Below are 12,123 nucleotides of genomic sequence, written 5' to 3' on the forward strand. Positions count from 1 at the left end.
GGCCAACAATTGACAATAAACATTTTTTTTTCTGATCTGAACCCCAAAAAGACCAAAGCCTGAGATCAGACCTCATAGACAACAACTCAGCCACTCCAGACTTTCCGGAATTCTCAAATGAATCATTATCCGCAGTTTGGCCAATAGCTAATAGCACTGAAGATAAACGCCTCCATTTTGCTTTGAGTCACAATAATGTTTACATTGATCTCGACACATGCAAACTCATCGCCTACAAAGCGTAAACACCAAGACGGCACGTTTCGACATCACCTCACGTTGCGAGCGGTGGTCGTGTGTGATACACGTGTTGAGGGAAAAGCATCAGCGAGGTCAGCGAGGCCCCCGGCCTCCAGTATGAAACCCCAGATGCATATATACAGTAATTATATGAAGCCGAAGAGCTCTCATTAAGTGCGCTGGACGGCTTCTGCTGTATCATTAGCTCTCCCAAGTCATAACATGTCAGGCAATATGACGACTTAGTGTGTATGCACTCTGACATGCAAGCGCAGCCTTGGAGAAGACAATTGCGGTGTATTCAGGCAGGCGTTTGTTCTCACATGACTGATTTAATACATGTAGTGTTTTGGCTAGGTGTGTGCTTGCGGTACAAAAAGCTAGCAAATGCAAGCAGGACACGCTCTAAAGAGAATGGCTGCCCATGAATTCGTCCTACTTTTGGGTTCATATCTTTGAAAGCATAACTAGTTTTCAGCTGAAGCATAGTTTTTCTCCCCCGAGGTTTTAGCCCGGCTTTTAATTTTGCTTCCTCATTTAACCCTAACCCTGTTACTTTATCAAACCGAATCCTATTCATTGGTTTCTAATCAAAACACCAATGGATGATCCCGCCATAATTTGACGAGAACATAGCTTGGTTCTGTGTTTCCCATGACTAACCTGACAATCTAACTCCATTCAATACGGTGTTGCCCCTCAGATTTTGACGCATTCCTACGCACGAAGTCACAGTTGTCGACACCGTGACGTAAACTCTGTGACTCCACTTGAATTGATTCCAGAGCTAGAAATGGAATTGATTCCAGAGTTAGACTCGACTATGACCTGTCCTGGTTCTAAGCAGTCCCTGGTATTTGTCCACCTTCTTCCAAATAAGCCAAACGTTTATCTGACCTGGATTATCCGGGGCTCTCACTTGGGTGGGCTCTGGCTCGAGGTTTGTACTAGAGTGATTCAAACTCCAGAGATTTGGACGGACGGGGTGACTCGGCAGGTTGGAAAGTCTGAGACGTTAGGGTGGCGGCAGGGCGTATTAGGCCAGCTGTAAGAGGCAGGGGGAGGATTAAAAATTGAACCTGTGGAGGGAGGGCTTTAGAGTGGACACTTGCAGAGGAGCAAAAGGGGGAATCCAGAAGTTTAAAGGGGTAGAAGAGGGAAAGAAAGTGTTTGCGGACATTGTACACTTGTTGGCGAGGGGCAACTTTTCGAGCGGCGGTGGAAGAAGTAGCTCCCCCTGCAGGTCAGATCATGGCACCGATGCCACTGAAGTAGTTGGAGGGAGGTGACAAGATAATACTAGTGGCATCTGAGGTCAATGGATATCAAAATCTATTCCTCTTGTGCTTGCTTTCCATAGGAAACAAGTGTAGAATTGAGTTACTAAGTGTGGTTTCCACATCTGCCACACAGTTCTGAGGTTGAGGCTTTCAGTGTGTGGAATTCGTGCAGGATTCCCATCATCGTGTTTACGCTTGCATTCCAAAAACAGGCTTCAATTGAAGGCTCTAAAAAGTTCTTGGGTTTGAATGTGAGATTGTAAATGGTTATCAAAGATATCCTCCAGATATAAGACTTTCAAACTAATTGAAAATGTTTTTAAAGCGGATTTGAGTTGCTCTTAACCCCACCAACATGGCCACTGACAACAAACAGACATTGCTCGATACATCTGTAACATGGCCACTGACACGAAACAGGCATTTTAATGCCATCATTACCATTGGACAGATTGATGCCATTTGTGGACTTTAGCAGTGTAAAACCCTCACACGGCTGGGATTCGGGTATTCCCCTAGCTGGTGGAGCTGTTAGAGCGGCCTTAGTAGGATTGCTTGTTTTGGCAGTTTAACGACGTTTACGCTTCTTGCACGAGACAAATTGCAGCAAAAACCAACATGTGCTGCCTAAAGTCATTTTCTTCTGTCACATCGCGGCTAAATATTTGCTGCATTAGCAACATTTGTCAATCTGGACAACATTGGATGGTTGGCACATGCAAGTGTACCTAATGTTTTGGCCATCTGGATTTATGTTCTCATTTCGTGCCACAGTCGTCACACAACACGGATAACGTACATCCAATTAAAGATGAATCACACACAAATGCACATAGACAATCACATACTCAAACTACAACATGCTAGGGCTGCCACGATTATTTGTCTAATTGACAACCAATCAGATATTGACTTAACTGACAGTTATTTTGATTATCAGTTTACCATTTAGAAGCATTGATGACTTAAAAAAGATCCAAATCCACTTTTATAATGCTCCAAATTGTAAATATTCTTACTTGTATATTTTCTAAATATATAGAAAAGGAGGGGAAAAGATCTTCATTACAACTCTTTAAATCGTTGTAATTTAAAAACATTTTAAATAAAAAGAGGAAAACACTACATATTGAGTTTTTCTTAATTATTTTAAAGAAAAATAGGTGGGAAAAGAGGATTTTTTTAAACAGTAAATACATAGTTATTTTTTTTAACTTTTTAGTAATATTTCATTCATAATATAACAAAAAAGCAATTGGACCAGGGTTGTCCAACAAAGAGGAAAAAAACTGCCAATATTGGCTTTTCTTTTTTGAATCTTAATTTTTTTCAATTAAAAAGGAGAAGTAAAGTATTAAATTTGGCCAAGTTAGAAATGCTCCATTACTTTGGGAAAAAAAATGATAGTTACATAGTTACAGTCAGCAGTTTTTGGTTTAAATGCACATTCTCAGAAAAAAATGTCAAGCCCCAAAGAACATAGTAACAACCCATTAGTCGACCTATCGCAAAAATCATCCTTGTTTAATCGACCATCCAAAAAAATCCTTTGTGCCAGCCCTAGCGCTATTACGCAAAAACACACAGACACACAGACTCCCTCATGCACGTGCGTACGTGCAAGCACAATGGCGGGAATCCAGTGGTGTTGTTTTCCTTACTTGGCTTTGCTCCTACGCGCCACATGTTTTCATTTGATGTTATGACAGCACACTTGACCTCCCGTGGAGGAAAAAAAAGGAGCCTCAGTCTGTCATGCTTTCAAAACACCTTTCAAAATAGCAACACTAAAGCAGTTGTGTGTGTGGTGAAGAGAGAAGTGCGTTCAGGTGTGGAAACCTCATAAAATGTGTCGAAAATATGTATGTTAACGACATCATTATCATGAACATTATTAGAATCTAATGTAAATCATTGTCATCTGTCATATTTCTTGCATGCAAAGCTAATGTGATAGAGAACAACTGAGATCAGTTTTTTGTCATTTCCATAAACAAACTAAATAATGAAAACTAGGGGATAACAATGAAATGAATACAAAAATCGTTGTTTTTCTATGTTATCCAAAGAATTACTATTTACACACGTTAAAATGACCACATTCGAAATGAATGCCTTTTTGTTATGTTTTGCGAAGTTTTGTGTAAAAATATTTTTATGTTTGACACAGGTGAATCTCATGCCTGCCAATAACCCAATGTAATAAAACTAACACAAAAAAATATTTAAAAAACTGAATTAAAACTAATAATTAAAATACAACAAGCAAATGCTCTCTGGAAACTAATTACAACTAACTAAATTAGAAGGGGAAAAAATCTAAACGAAATAAACCAGTCACAAAACACGCAAAACTAATTTTTCCGCACTCGAGTTAAAAACAGCTGTCAAACCGAACTCAACAAAAATTGTGGTCTTCATTCCAACTGGTAAATGGCGAAAACGTTCTACATTACACTTGTTTAGTTGATTAAATAAATGAGACAACCATTCCCGCCCCGCAACCCAAATCACAAGACCAGTATGCAGTATTTCCTCTAGGCGACCTCTGACCTTTTTGTTTATGATCTGACCTTTTAGCGGTGGGGATTCTCTCATTGGGTCCTTGTCTTCTTCCATGGCTGTCCATGGTGGTCCGGGCCCCCCTCCTGAGGTGGAATGCAGGCCTGAGACCTCTTGGCTCCCGCCCCCGCCGCTGCGATACGTGAGCGACGTTGCGAACGTGACGGCTGAGTGACACACTCGGATGTAGGCCGAAGAGCTTATCTGGCGTCGATTAGCTTCGGGGGCTCCACGTCTAGCTGCGTGTACAACAACAAGATGTAGCAGGTTACTTACGGATGGCACAAAATTATTCACCATCACTGAAGTCACCTAAAACAATGACTACAATTTTTCAGTGTTTTGTGTCACATCAACTAATTAACCTTTTTCTTTTGATAAAATGAGAGAAATAGGAAAAAAATATTCTTGGTTCAATCATTTTGATTCTCTTACAGCTTTCAAATTGCTGTATTTACCGGACTATAAGTCGCACTATTCTCATGACCTCACAAATACGCTAGTGAACATTTGTCAAAGTGGCGGCCCGGGGGCCAAATCTGGCCCGCTGCATCATTTTGTGTGGCCCGGGAACATCATGAGTGCCGACTTTCTGTTTTAAGATCAAATTAAAATGAAGAGTATAGATGTATATTAAATTTCCTGATTTTCCCCCTTTTAAATCAATAATTGTAATTGTTTTAATCATTTTTTTCTGTGTTTTAGTTCAAAAATCATTTTATAAAATCTAAAAATATATTAAAAAAGCTAAAATAAACATTGTTTTAGATCTATAAAAAACTGAATATTCAGGGCTTTTAATCCATCAAAAAAAAATCTAAATATTATATCTAAAATGGTCCGGCCCACGTGAAATCAAGTTGACGTTAAAGCGGCCCACGAACCAACCCGAGTCTGACACCCTTGGTCTTGTGCAACTTGTACATGTTTTTTTCTGTCTCTGACATCTGACAGCCTGTTATGTTGCTTGTTAAGGCTCCAGTTATCTGAAAAACACATGTTAACATATACCTATTGTTCTCCAATTTAGCAATGTTACACTAATGTATGTTAGGTTTCTGATAAAATAAGAAATTGCCCTACAAAAAATGCACACGTTTTTTTTCTTCCTTTTCATTGTGCATTCTTTGGCTAGGGCGCCTTATACTCAGGTGCTTATAGTCCGAAAAATACGGTAATCTAACCATTAATTCATTTGTAGTTCTTTCCTGACTGTAAAATGGTTTTGTATTTCTTGCACTATTTTCTCTTTAATTTTAAACTCAATTTGCATGGAATTTGTATTATACCATTACTAAAAAAAATCAATATCCAGTAGCACATTACCACAGGAAAAGCAAAATCTGCAAATTTGCCATTGTCCTGACATCATGGCCACTGAGGAGGACCTTTTTTCAGGGGGTTTCTTCATGTATTCCGATTATATGGGACCATATTATTTCCCCCTAGGAAGCTGTCAAGATTGCTGACCAAAAAAAGTCAATCACTGCACATCACAACAACAGTAGTAGTAGTAGAGTAGACGAAGAGCACATGGCAGCACATCAACAGCATGTCAACTCTCTGCAGGCCCACTGCACTAAGCTGATTAGGCAGGTCACAGGGTGTGGGTGGGTGTGCATCAGACGTCTGCTTCCCTGCCTTGTGTCTCCACGCTATCGTGTCTATTTGTCAGTCTGTCTGTCTGTTTCTTCAGGTCTGAAGAAATTTTTGTTCAGGTGCTCATGGAGGCCTCCTGATTGTCAGTAACGAGTGTAATGCTTTTGATGGTGGGGGGCTATTTATGACAGGCTGTCATTCAATAAGCCTGGTGGGGGGTGTGGCTGCTGTGTTTAATTGTGTTGGATCAGCCAATGGAGCAACTAAGGAATAGAGCTGTTAAGTCTGCCTCGCAACGACCGCTTGTTGAGTTTGAGTTTGTACGGGAGAACAAGGGAAAATAAATGAAGTCATTGGCTGCCATTGGTTGTGATTGACTTCCAATATATTGAAACTGTTTGTACGTCCTTGAGGGAGTATTGTTTGCTTTGAGTAATGTTTGCGGCATGCATTTCCCTTAAGTTTATATTTTTGTTTATTTTGTCCCAGTCTTTATTATTTATATGATTATTTTTCATTAAAATCCCAAGTTGTGCACCAGCACTTTCCTCTTGTTTGCCTGATTCCTTCTCATGGATACCACTTTGCTCCGCAGCCGAGGCGAAAACATAACAATGACTACTTATTATATTCTCTACATCAACATAACCAACACAATACCTACAACTACTACTGCTTACTTACACACATTCTAATTTCTACTACATACTATTACTTCTTTCACTACTATTACGAAGTTGTACTTTGTGCTACAACATACCAATATAATATGCCATCAATACTTGCTACTAACAACTTCTCATATTATCTGTTAGTAGTGCCTATTCATTAATACAACAAATGACTATTGCATCCAAATAGTCAGATATGCCTAATGTGATTTTTCCTAAGGGTATGCTAGTAAATGTGCGTGACACCACATTGGATGTGCGATCCACAAAAAGAAAGTTCAAGTGCGCAGTTGTCGTTGTTGTTGCCAGCAGCAAGAGTGCAAACAGGGCAGGCGGGCAACACAACCATCGTTTCCAACCACAGCTCTGACACACCCTGTTTGAGTCCTTCGCTCGCTCTATATCTTCCAGACACACGAGAGCGGACCAAAGCAAACCGCTGCCGCTGTCCAGAATAACATCAGGAAACAGACGGCTGGCCTCCAAAAGCGTCTGCGCCGCTTCCAAGTTTAACTCACGTGACGACATAATACTGGGAGCTGCTTCTGCTTTGAATGAGTGTTTAGCCATTCAGTTCATTAGCAAAGGATGGCAGAACATAGTCATTTAATGACGTCACAGACGCAGCAAACCATGCACTGTAGATGTGGGCCTTCACTAATAGCCCTCCTATTCCCCGCAAGCTATTTTTTCCATCATGTATAATCCATAAACACATTTTTATTATATATATATATATATATATATATATATATATATATATATATATATATATGTATATGTATGTATATGTATATGTATGTATATGTATATATATATATATATATATATATAATTAAAAAACATCACAGATAACAACAATACTCCCACAAGGATGTATAAAAACACAGGGTTTAAATACACAGACAGGGGTTGATGACAATCACAAACACCTGGGTAAATGGTTGCTACCAATTGCTACACCATTTCAGGGTGTTGCCCGCCTCTGGCCTGAAGTCAGCTGGGATAGGCTCCAGCACCCCCCGCGATCCTAGTGAGGACAAAGCAGAAAATGAGGTTTATCTTTGTTCTTTGATTTATCTTTTTTTCAACGAGCGCACCAGACTTTGTGACATCAATTGTATCAAGTTAGAAATTAATAGTCCATCCTACATTTCAATTTCCTGTCACTCTGTTTATTCTTAACTGATGACATTTCAAAATAAAGTCAATCTACTAAACAACCCTTTATTTTACAATATATTCAGGTTGGTCTTTTATTTTGGCAGCAAACCGGAACCATGTCCCTTTACATTCGCCCAATTTGATGCCGGAGTTGCAATTGGTCGGTCCTCCAGTCAAGAGGCGCTCAGACCAAATTTGAGTCCGCTCGGAGTAAGTAGCTTTACGGCTTTTCTCGTGGCGAAACATCGCCGTCATGGAACCTCCTCCGGCTTGCGTCCAACTGTTCGCCGGATAAAAGTACAACTTTATCGGGAGCCCTTGTCATGGAAATACTATTTGCCCGGTGCGCTCGGCCCGGTGGATCTGTCTCTTGATGGAAAGCATGTCACCGCAACAGCAGCAGGGCGCCGCTGTGGGCCGGAGTTGCTCGGACTCTCTGGCCAGAAACAACGCGCCGCTCCCGGATAGTAAAAAGGTAGCCAGACGGTCCACCTACCACTTCTCATCTGTCCATTTTATATTCATGAATTTATTTGCTTTATTGTCCGCCCTAGTGTGTCCATTTTTGTGCACTCAGTTACCAATTTTCGACCATTTGTCACATAATATAAGCCATTTTTCGAAATATTTCATTATACCTACAATGGTTTTAATTGCAAATTTTGGAAGATCTTACACGTTTCTGGCCTTTGCATGTTCCTTTTTAGTAAGTAAATTGGAAAATTGTCTATTTGATAACACGTTATTTACATAAAATATAGCTTCATGTGCATCATAATTTTTCATATGCATCATTCTCAGGCAGGATTGAACCTTTTAATGTTGTCTTTTTGTGATAAAAGATGTATTATAAAGTAGCAATTATAAATGAGGAGCTACCACGTTATTGGCCAAATACCTTGTAGTTGTGACAATGTATTTTATTTTTCACAATACTGTGGAAAAATAGGTTTTTTTTATCACATTGTTATAGTTTAGTATTTCCACGCACACAATCACACATCGTGCTGCTTGTGGCGCATTATGGGATTAAAAGCATCAGATTAAGAGATTGAAAGATAAATAGACTAATGATAAAAAAATGACATTCATTGTCCACGCACGCTTTGCAATCTTGAGTCAACAAATACTTGTAAACAGCGCTGCGCGTGGCCCTTGTAAGAACTGCAGCTTTACAGTACTATTCATCTTTTTGGGTGAAAATTTGGGGTAGTTATGGAGAAATATTTGTGGAAAACGACAACTTTCCAGGCATCATATATAAACATATATATATTTGTGACTATGTATGGCATTTGCATTTTTAGGCCCCAAAACCACCTTTTATGGTCAACTGTTGGAATTTTGTGTACATATATTTCACTTGTGTGGCCATGCATCCCACAAACCAAAAGCGCTGTGATTTTAGTGGGACATTGATGCTGAGTAAGCATGTAGTGTTGATATTTGGAACATGTAAAGTCACGTTTGAAATGTGTGTGATTATCTATATTTTTTCCCTTCATTATTTTTAGCTTCACTTTGGGTAGCTTTTTTTTTGCTGTCGTTAGCGGATTTTGCTCCAGGCCACCAAAGTGCTCACGAATGTCAACTTTCCGCATGCCGACGTTTATCTGCATTTGTTATCACTGTTGCGATAAGATGATGGATGGCGACAACGGGTATCTACCTGCATGATATAGTACGTGCACAACATGACTTGGATGTTTACAAGATAAAAGTAAGGATAGTTTTATGTAAGCATGGGTGAGAGGCTTAATTAATTCATAATGTATTAATATATATATATATATATATATATATATATATATATATATATATATATATATATATATATATATATATATATATATAATAATCTAGTGCCTTTTTGTGAAAAAATAGTGTTTAGCATTCACTTTCCTAGCAACTTTTTGTATCAACTTATTGCATTTTTGTGGAAAAATATAGAAAGAAAATTGGCCAGTTTCAAATTATTGGTTTCTGATAGTGATTTTTGAAATTCTTATAAGGAGAAAACATGGCATTTTCATAGGTTGGACTGGCCTCTCTGTGAACTATTTTTAATGTAATGAATACACTTTACTTTTATCCCCAAATAAGTAAATTTTTGTGGTAAAGCAAAATTATCTGGTCAACTAGTGCATTCTGGAGTTTAGTGTAAAAAAATGCATTTTTTTTTACATTTCTGATATTCAGGATTTTGGAAAATGTGGTATTTTTTATAAATTAAAACATTTAATCTTGAAGCCAAATCTAATGTTGCTTCAAATGTGCAAAATTGTATTTTCAGAGCAAAGTATGACATTGACAATGCATTGACATTCTCATTGATATTCTCATTGACATTCTCATTGACAAATCTAATGTGTCCAAAATATGAAATTTTATTAATAAATAATCCTATTCATGGGCGAATGTGATGAAAAGTTTAAATATTTAGAGATGATTATTTTCTTTTTATCAGCCAATTAATGGTTTTTGTTGAGTGGGAGGGATTTTCTCATTTGTGATGTCACTCAAAGTGTTATAATAGACAAATATGACATTTACATGCACACGTGCCAAAAAAATATTTTACAAAGTCAAAGTATAAGATTTTACCATGAAATATGGAAATTTGCAAATACAGTGATGAAATGGCGAACTGAGATAATATGCTGCTATGCAGCTATGCTGACTTTTGATTGACACTTGTTTGCAATGTACAAATTTAACATCATACACAATTGCTCGTTTCATATTTGGAAGACAGGAAGATATTCAAAACATCTCGCCATGTGATGCAACATGACAAGATTGTGTGCCAACTTTGGACTGGTTCCTCTTGTTATGTCATAAGCATACTGTGTGCGGCCTGTCAGTCAACTCTGACTATTGCCTTCAGCGTTGGTTTTACTGGCAACAACAAATCCAGGGGAATATCGTGTTTTTCTGGTCAAGTATAGAATGAACAAACATAGTGATGCCTCGGGATATGAAGTTTGAATTTGTTTCATGACAACACTAGTCTCGCAAAAGATATTTCTGCGTTGAAACTAAATGGCAATATCATCAATTGAATACAAAACTCGCCCAAAACAACAGTCTACTTTTTTAGTTGTTGCAGATATCTACATCCATTGTGCATGTGTACAGGAACGTCCTCTTAAGTTGAAAACATTAGACTGAAAGTCAAATCTAGTGATTGATTGAGTCCCAACACCGCACTCCGCAGACGACTTTTTGCCGCCACTTTCCATCTTTAGCGCTTAAAGCTCAATTCCTCTTTTTCCTTCTCCTTCATTGCGGCCGCTTCTTCTTCCCTTCCAGCTGCCGCACTTCCCCTCGGAGTCTCTCTACTTCTATACACGCACACAAATGGATGTTGGCGTCCTTTTGGTATTTCCTGTGGCTTGAGTGAAGATGAATATAAAAACTGATCACATGTTTCATTGTGTCTCCCCTCCCTCCGTATGTAGAAGATGAAGACGCTGGCTCAGAGAAGACAATCTGCTCCCTCATTGGTCATCAGCAAAGCATTGACTAGATCCAAGAGCACATCTAGGTATGGGCGCACACACACTGTGACCCCCTTCAGCACCCCTTTCATGAAAGCTGGCATCCATGCAACAGCCTTGGTGCGGACACGGCTAATTAAAGGTTCTCCCAGTGCGTTTGGCCTTGCTTATCGGGAGGAAGCGGAAGGGATTTGTGCACATGTGCCATGAAACGGGCTCGTAAGCTATAAACATATGAATCAGCCTCATGCGGAGCCACCAATGTGTCACTTGACCCTTTCCATCAGAATTGAATTAGAATCATCATAAGCCAATCTATCCGGACTCAAAAGATTGGAGTCATGTGATTTGAGCCACATAGTTGCAACTATTTTTTTAAATTCATTTACAATGTTTAATAACCAAACAACAAAAGGCAGGACGACACAGTATAAAAAAATCAGATCTTTGCAGTCCTCAATCTTACAGTGATGACAATATTTTGATTTCAATGGGAAAAACAAAGTCAATGGCCACCATTTGCTTTGGCGGGCCACACAAAATGACGCGGCTTTTTGGCTAGGAGTTTGCCACCTGTATCTTATTTCACCACCATTAATAGCAATTGATGTCCAATCAGTTTACTCAACTGAAAGAGGCCGGCAGTCTATTACCGTCCCTGGCAGCCAAAGGGTTAACGATCCTTTTGGGTTCTCCGTTATGCAAGCCAGCCTCACATATTCATCCAATCACATGACCTCATACTGGCTCACTGCGGTTCCACCACAGCAGGAAAGTACCGGAGTGTGTATGTATGTGTGTGTGTACGCGCGTGTGTGTGTGTGTGTGTGTGTCTTTTGTAACCTAGCAACTTGTTTTCCAAAAAGCAACCTGACTTTGTTAAAAGTGAAATCCAATAATGCAATGAGGTCACTTCCTGTCAGCATGGCTTTCCCATCAGGAGCCCCTAAAATACAGACCCTGGATTTTAACTTACCCCCTTACATCACTCCCTCTCCCTCACACACATTTATATATATAATTATATGTATATACACGCACACACATGCCCCCCTACACATGCACACACACACACAAACAAACTTCTACAGTTGAATATTACAATCA

General features: G+C 39.1%; 2 protein-coding genes across 9 annotated transcripts in view; one reads left to right on the plus strand and one right to left on the minus strand.

The window, feature by feature from the left end:
* Window positions 1-12,123, minus strand: part of ttf2 (transcription termination factor, RNA polymerase II) — a 75,510-nt gene that overhangs the window by 46,429 nt on the left and 16,958 nt on the right. For all 5 annotated transcript variants that reach the window (XM_077617873.1, XM_077617872.1, XM_077617874.1 and 2 more), the window contains exon 2: window positions 4,094-4,321. The gene's annotated coding sequence lies outside the window, so the exon portion shown is untranslated. The remainder of the gene's footprint in view (window positions 1-4,093; window positions 4,322-12,123) is intronic.
* LOC144087413 (rho GTPase-activating protein 20-like) overlaps window positions 1-12,123 on the plus strand; it is a 31,883-nt gene that overhangs the window by 5,747 nt on the left and 14,013 nt on the right. For 3 of the 4 annotated variants that reach the window (XM_077617881.1, XM_077617882.1, XM_077617880.1), the window contains exon 2: window positions 10,978-11,063. In XM_077617881.1, the coding sequence (XP_077474007.1) occupies window positions 10,981-11,063 (83 nt within the window). In that variant the 5' untranslated portion in view covers window positions 10,978-10,980. Of the gene's footprint in view, window positions 1-7,703; window positions 7,992-10,977; window positions 11,064-12,123 lie in introns of those variants that run through there. The other variant, XM_077617879.1, reaches the window with a different exon arrangement.

The sequence above is a fragment of the Stigmatopora argus genome, chromosome 13, assembly GCF_051989625.1.
Source record: "Stigmatopora argus isolate UIUO_Sarg chromosome 13, RoL_Sarg_1.0, whole genome shotgun sequence".
Lineage (NCBI taxonomy): Eukaryota > Metazoa > Chordata > Actinopteri > Syngnathiformes > Syngnathidae > Stigmatopora > Stigmatopora argus.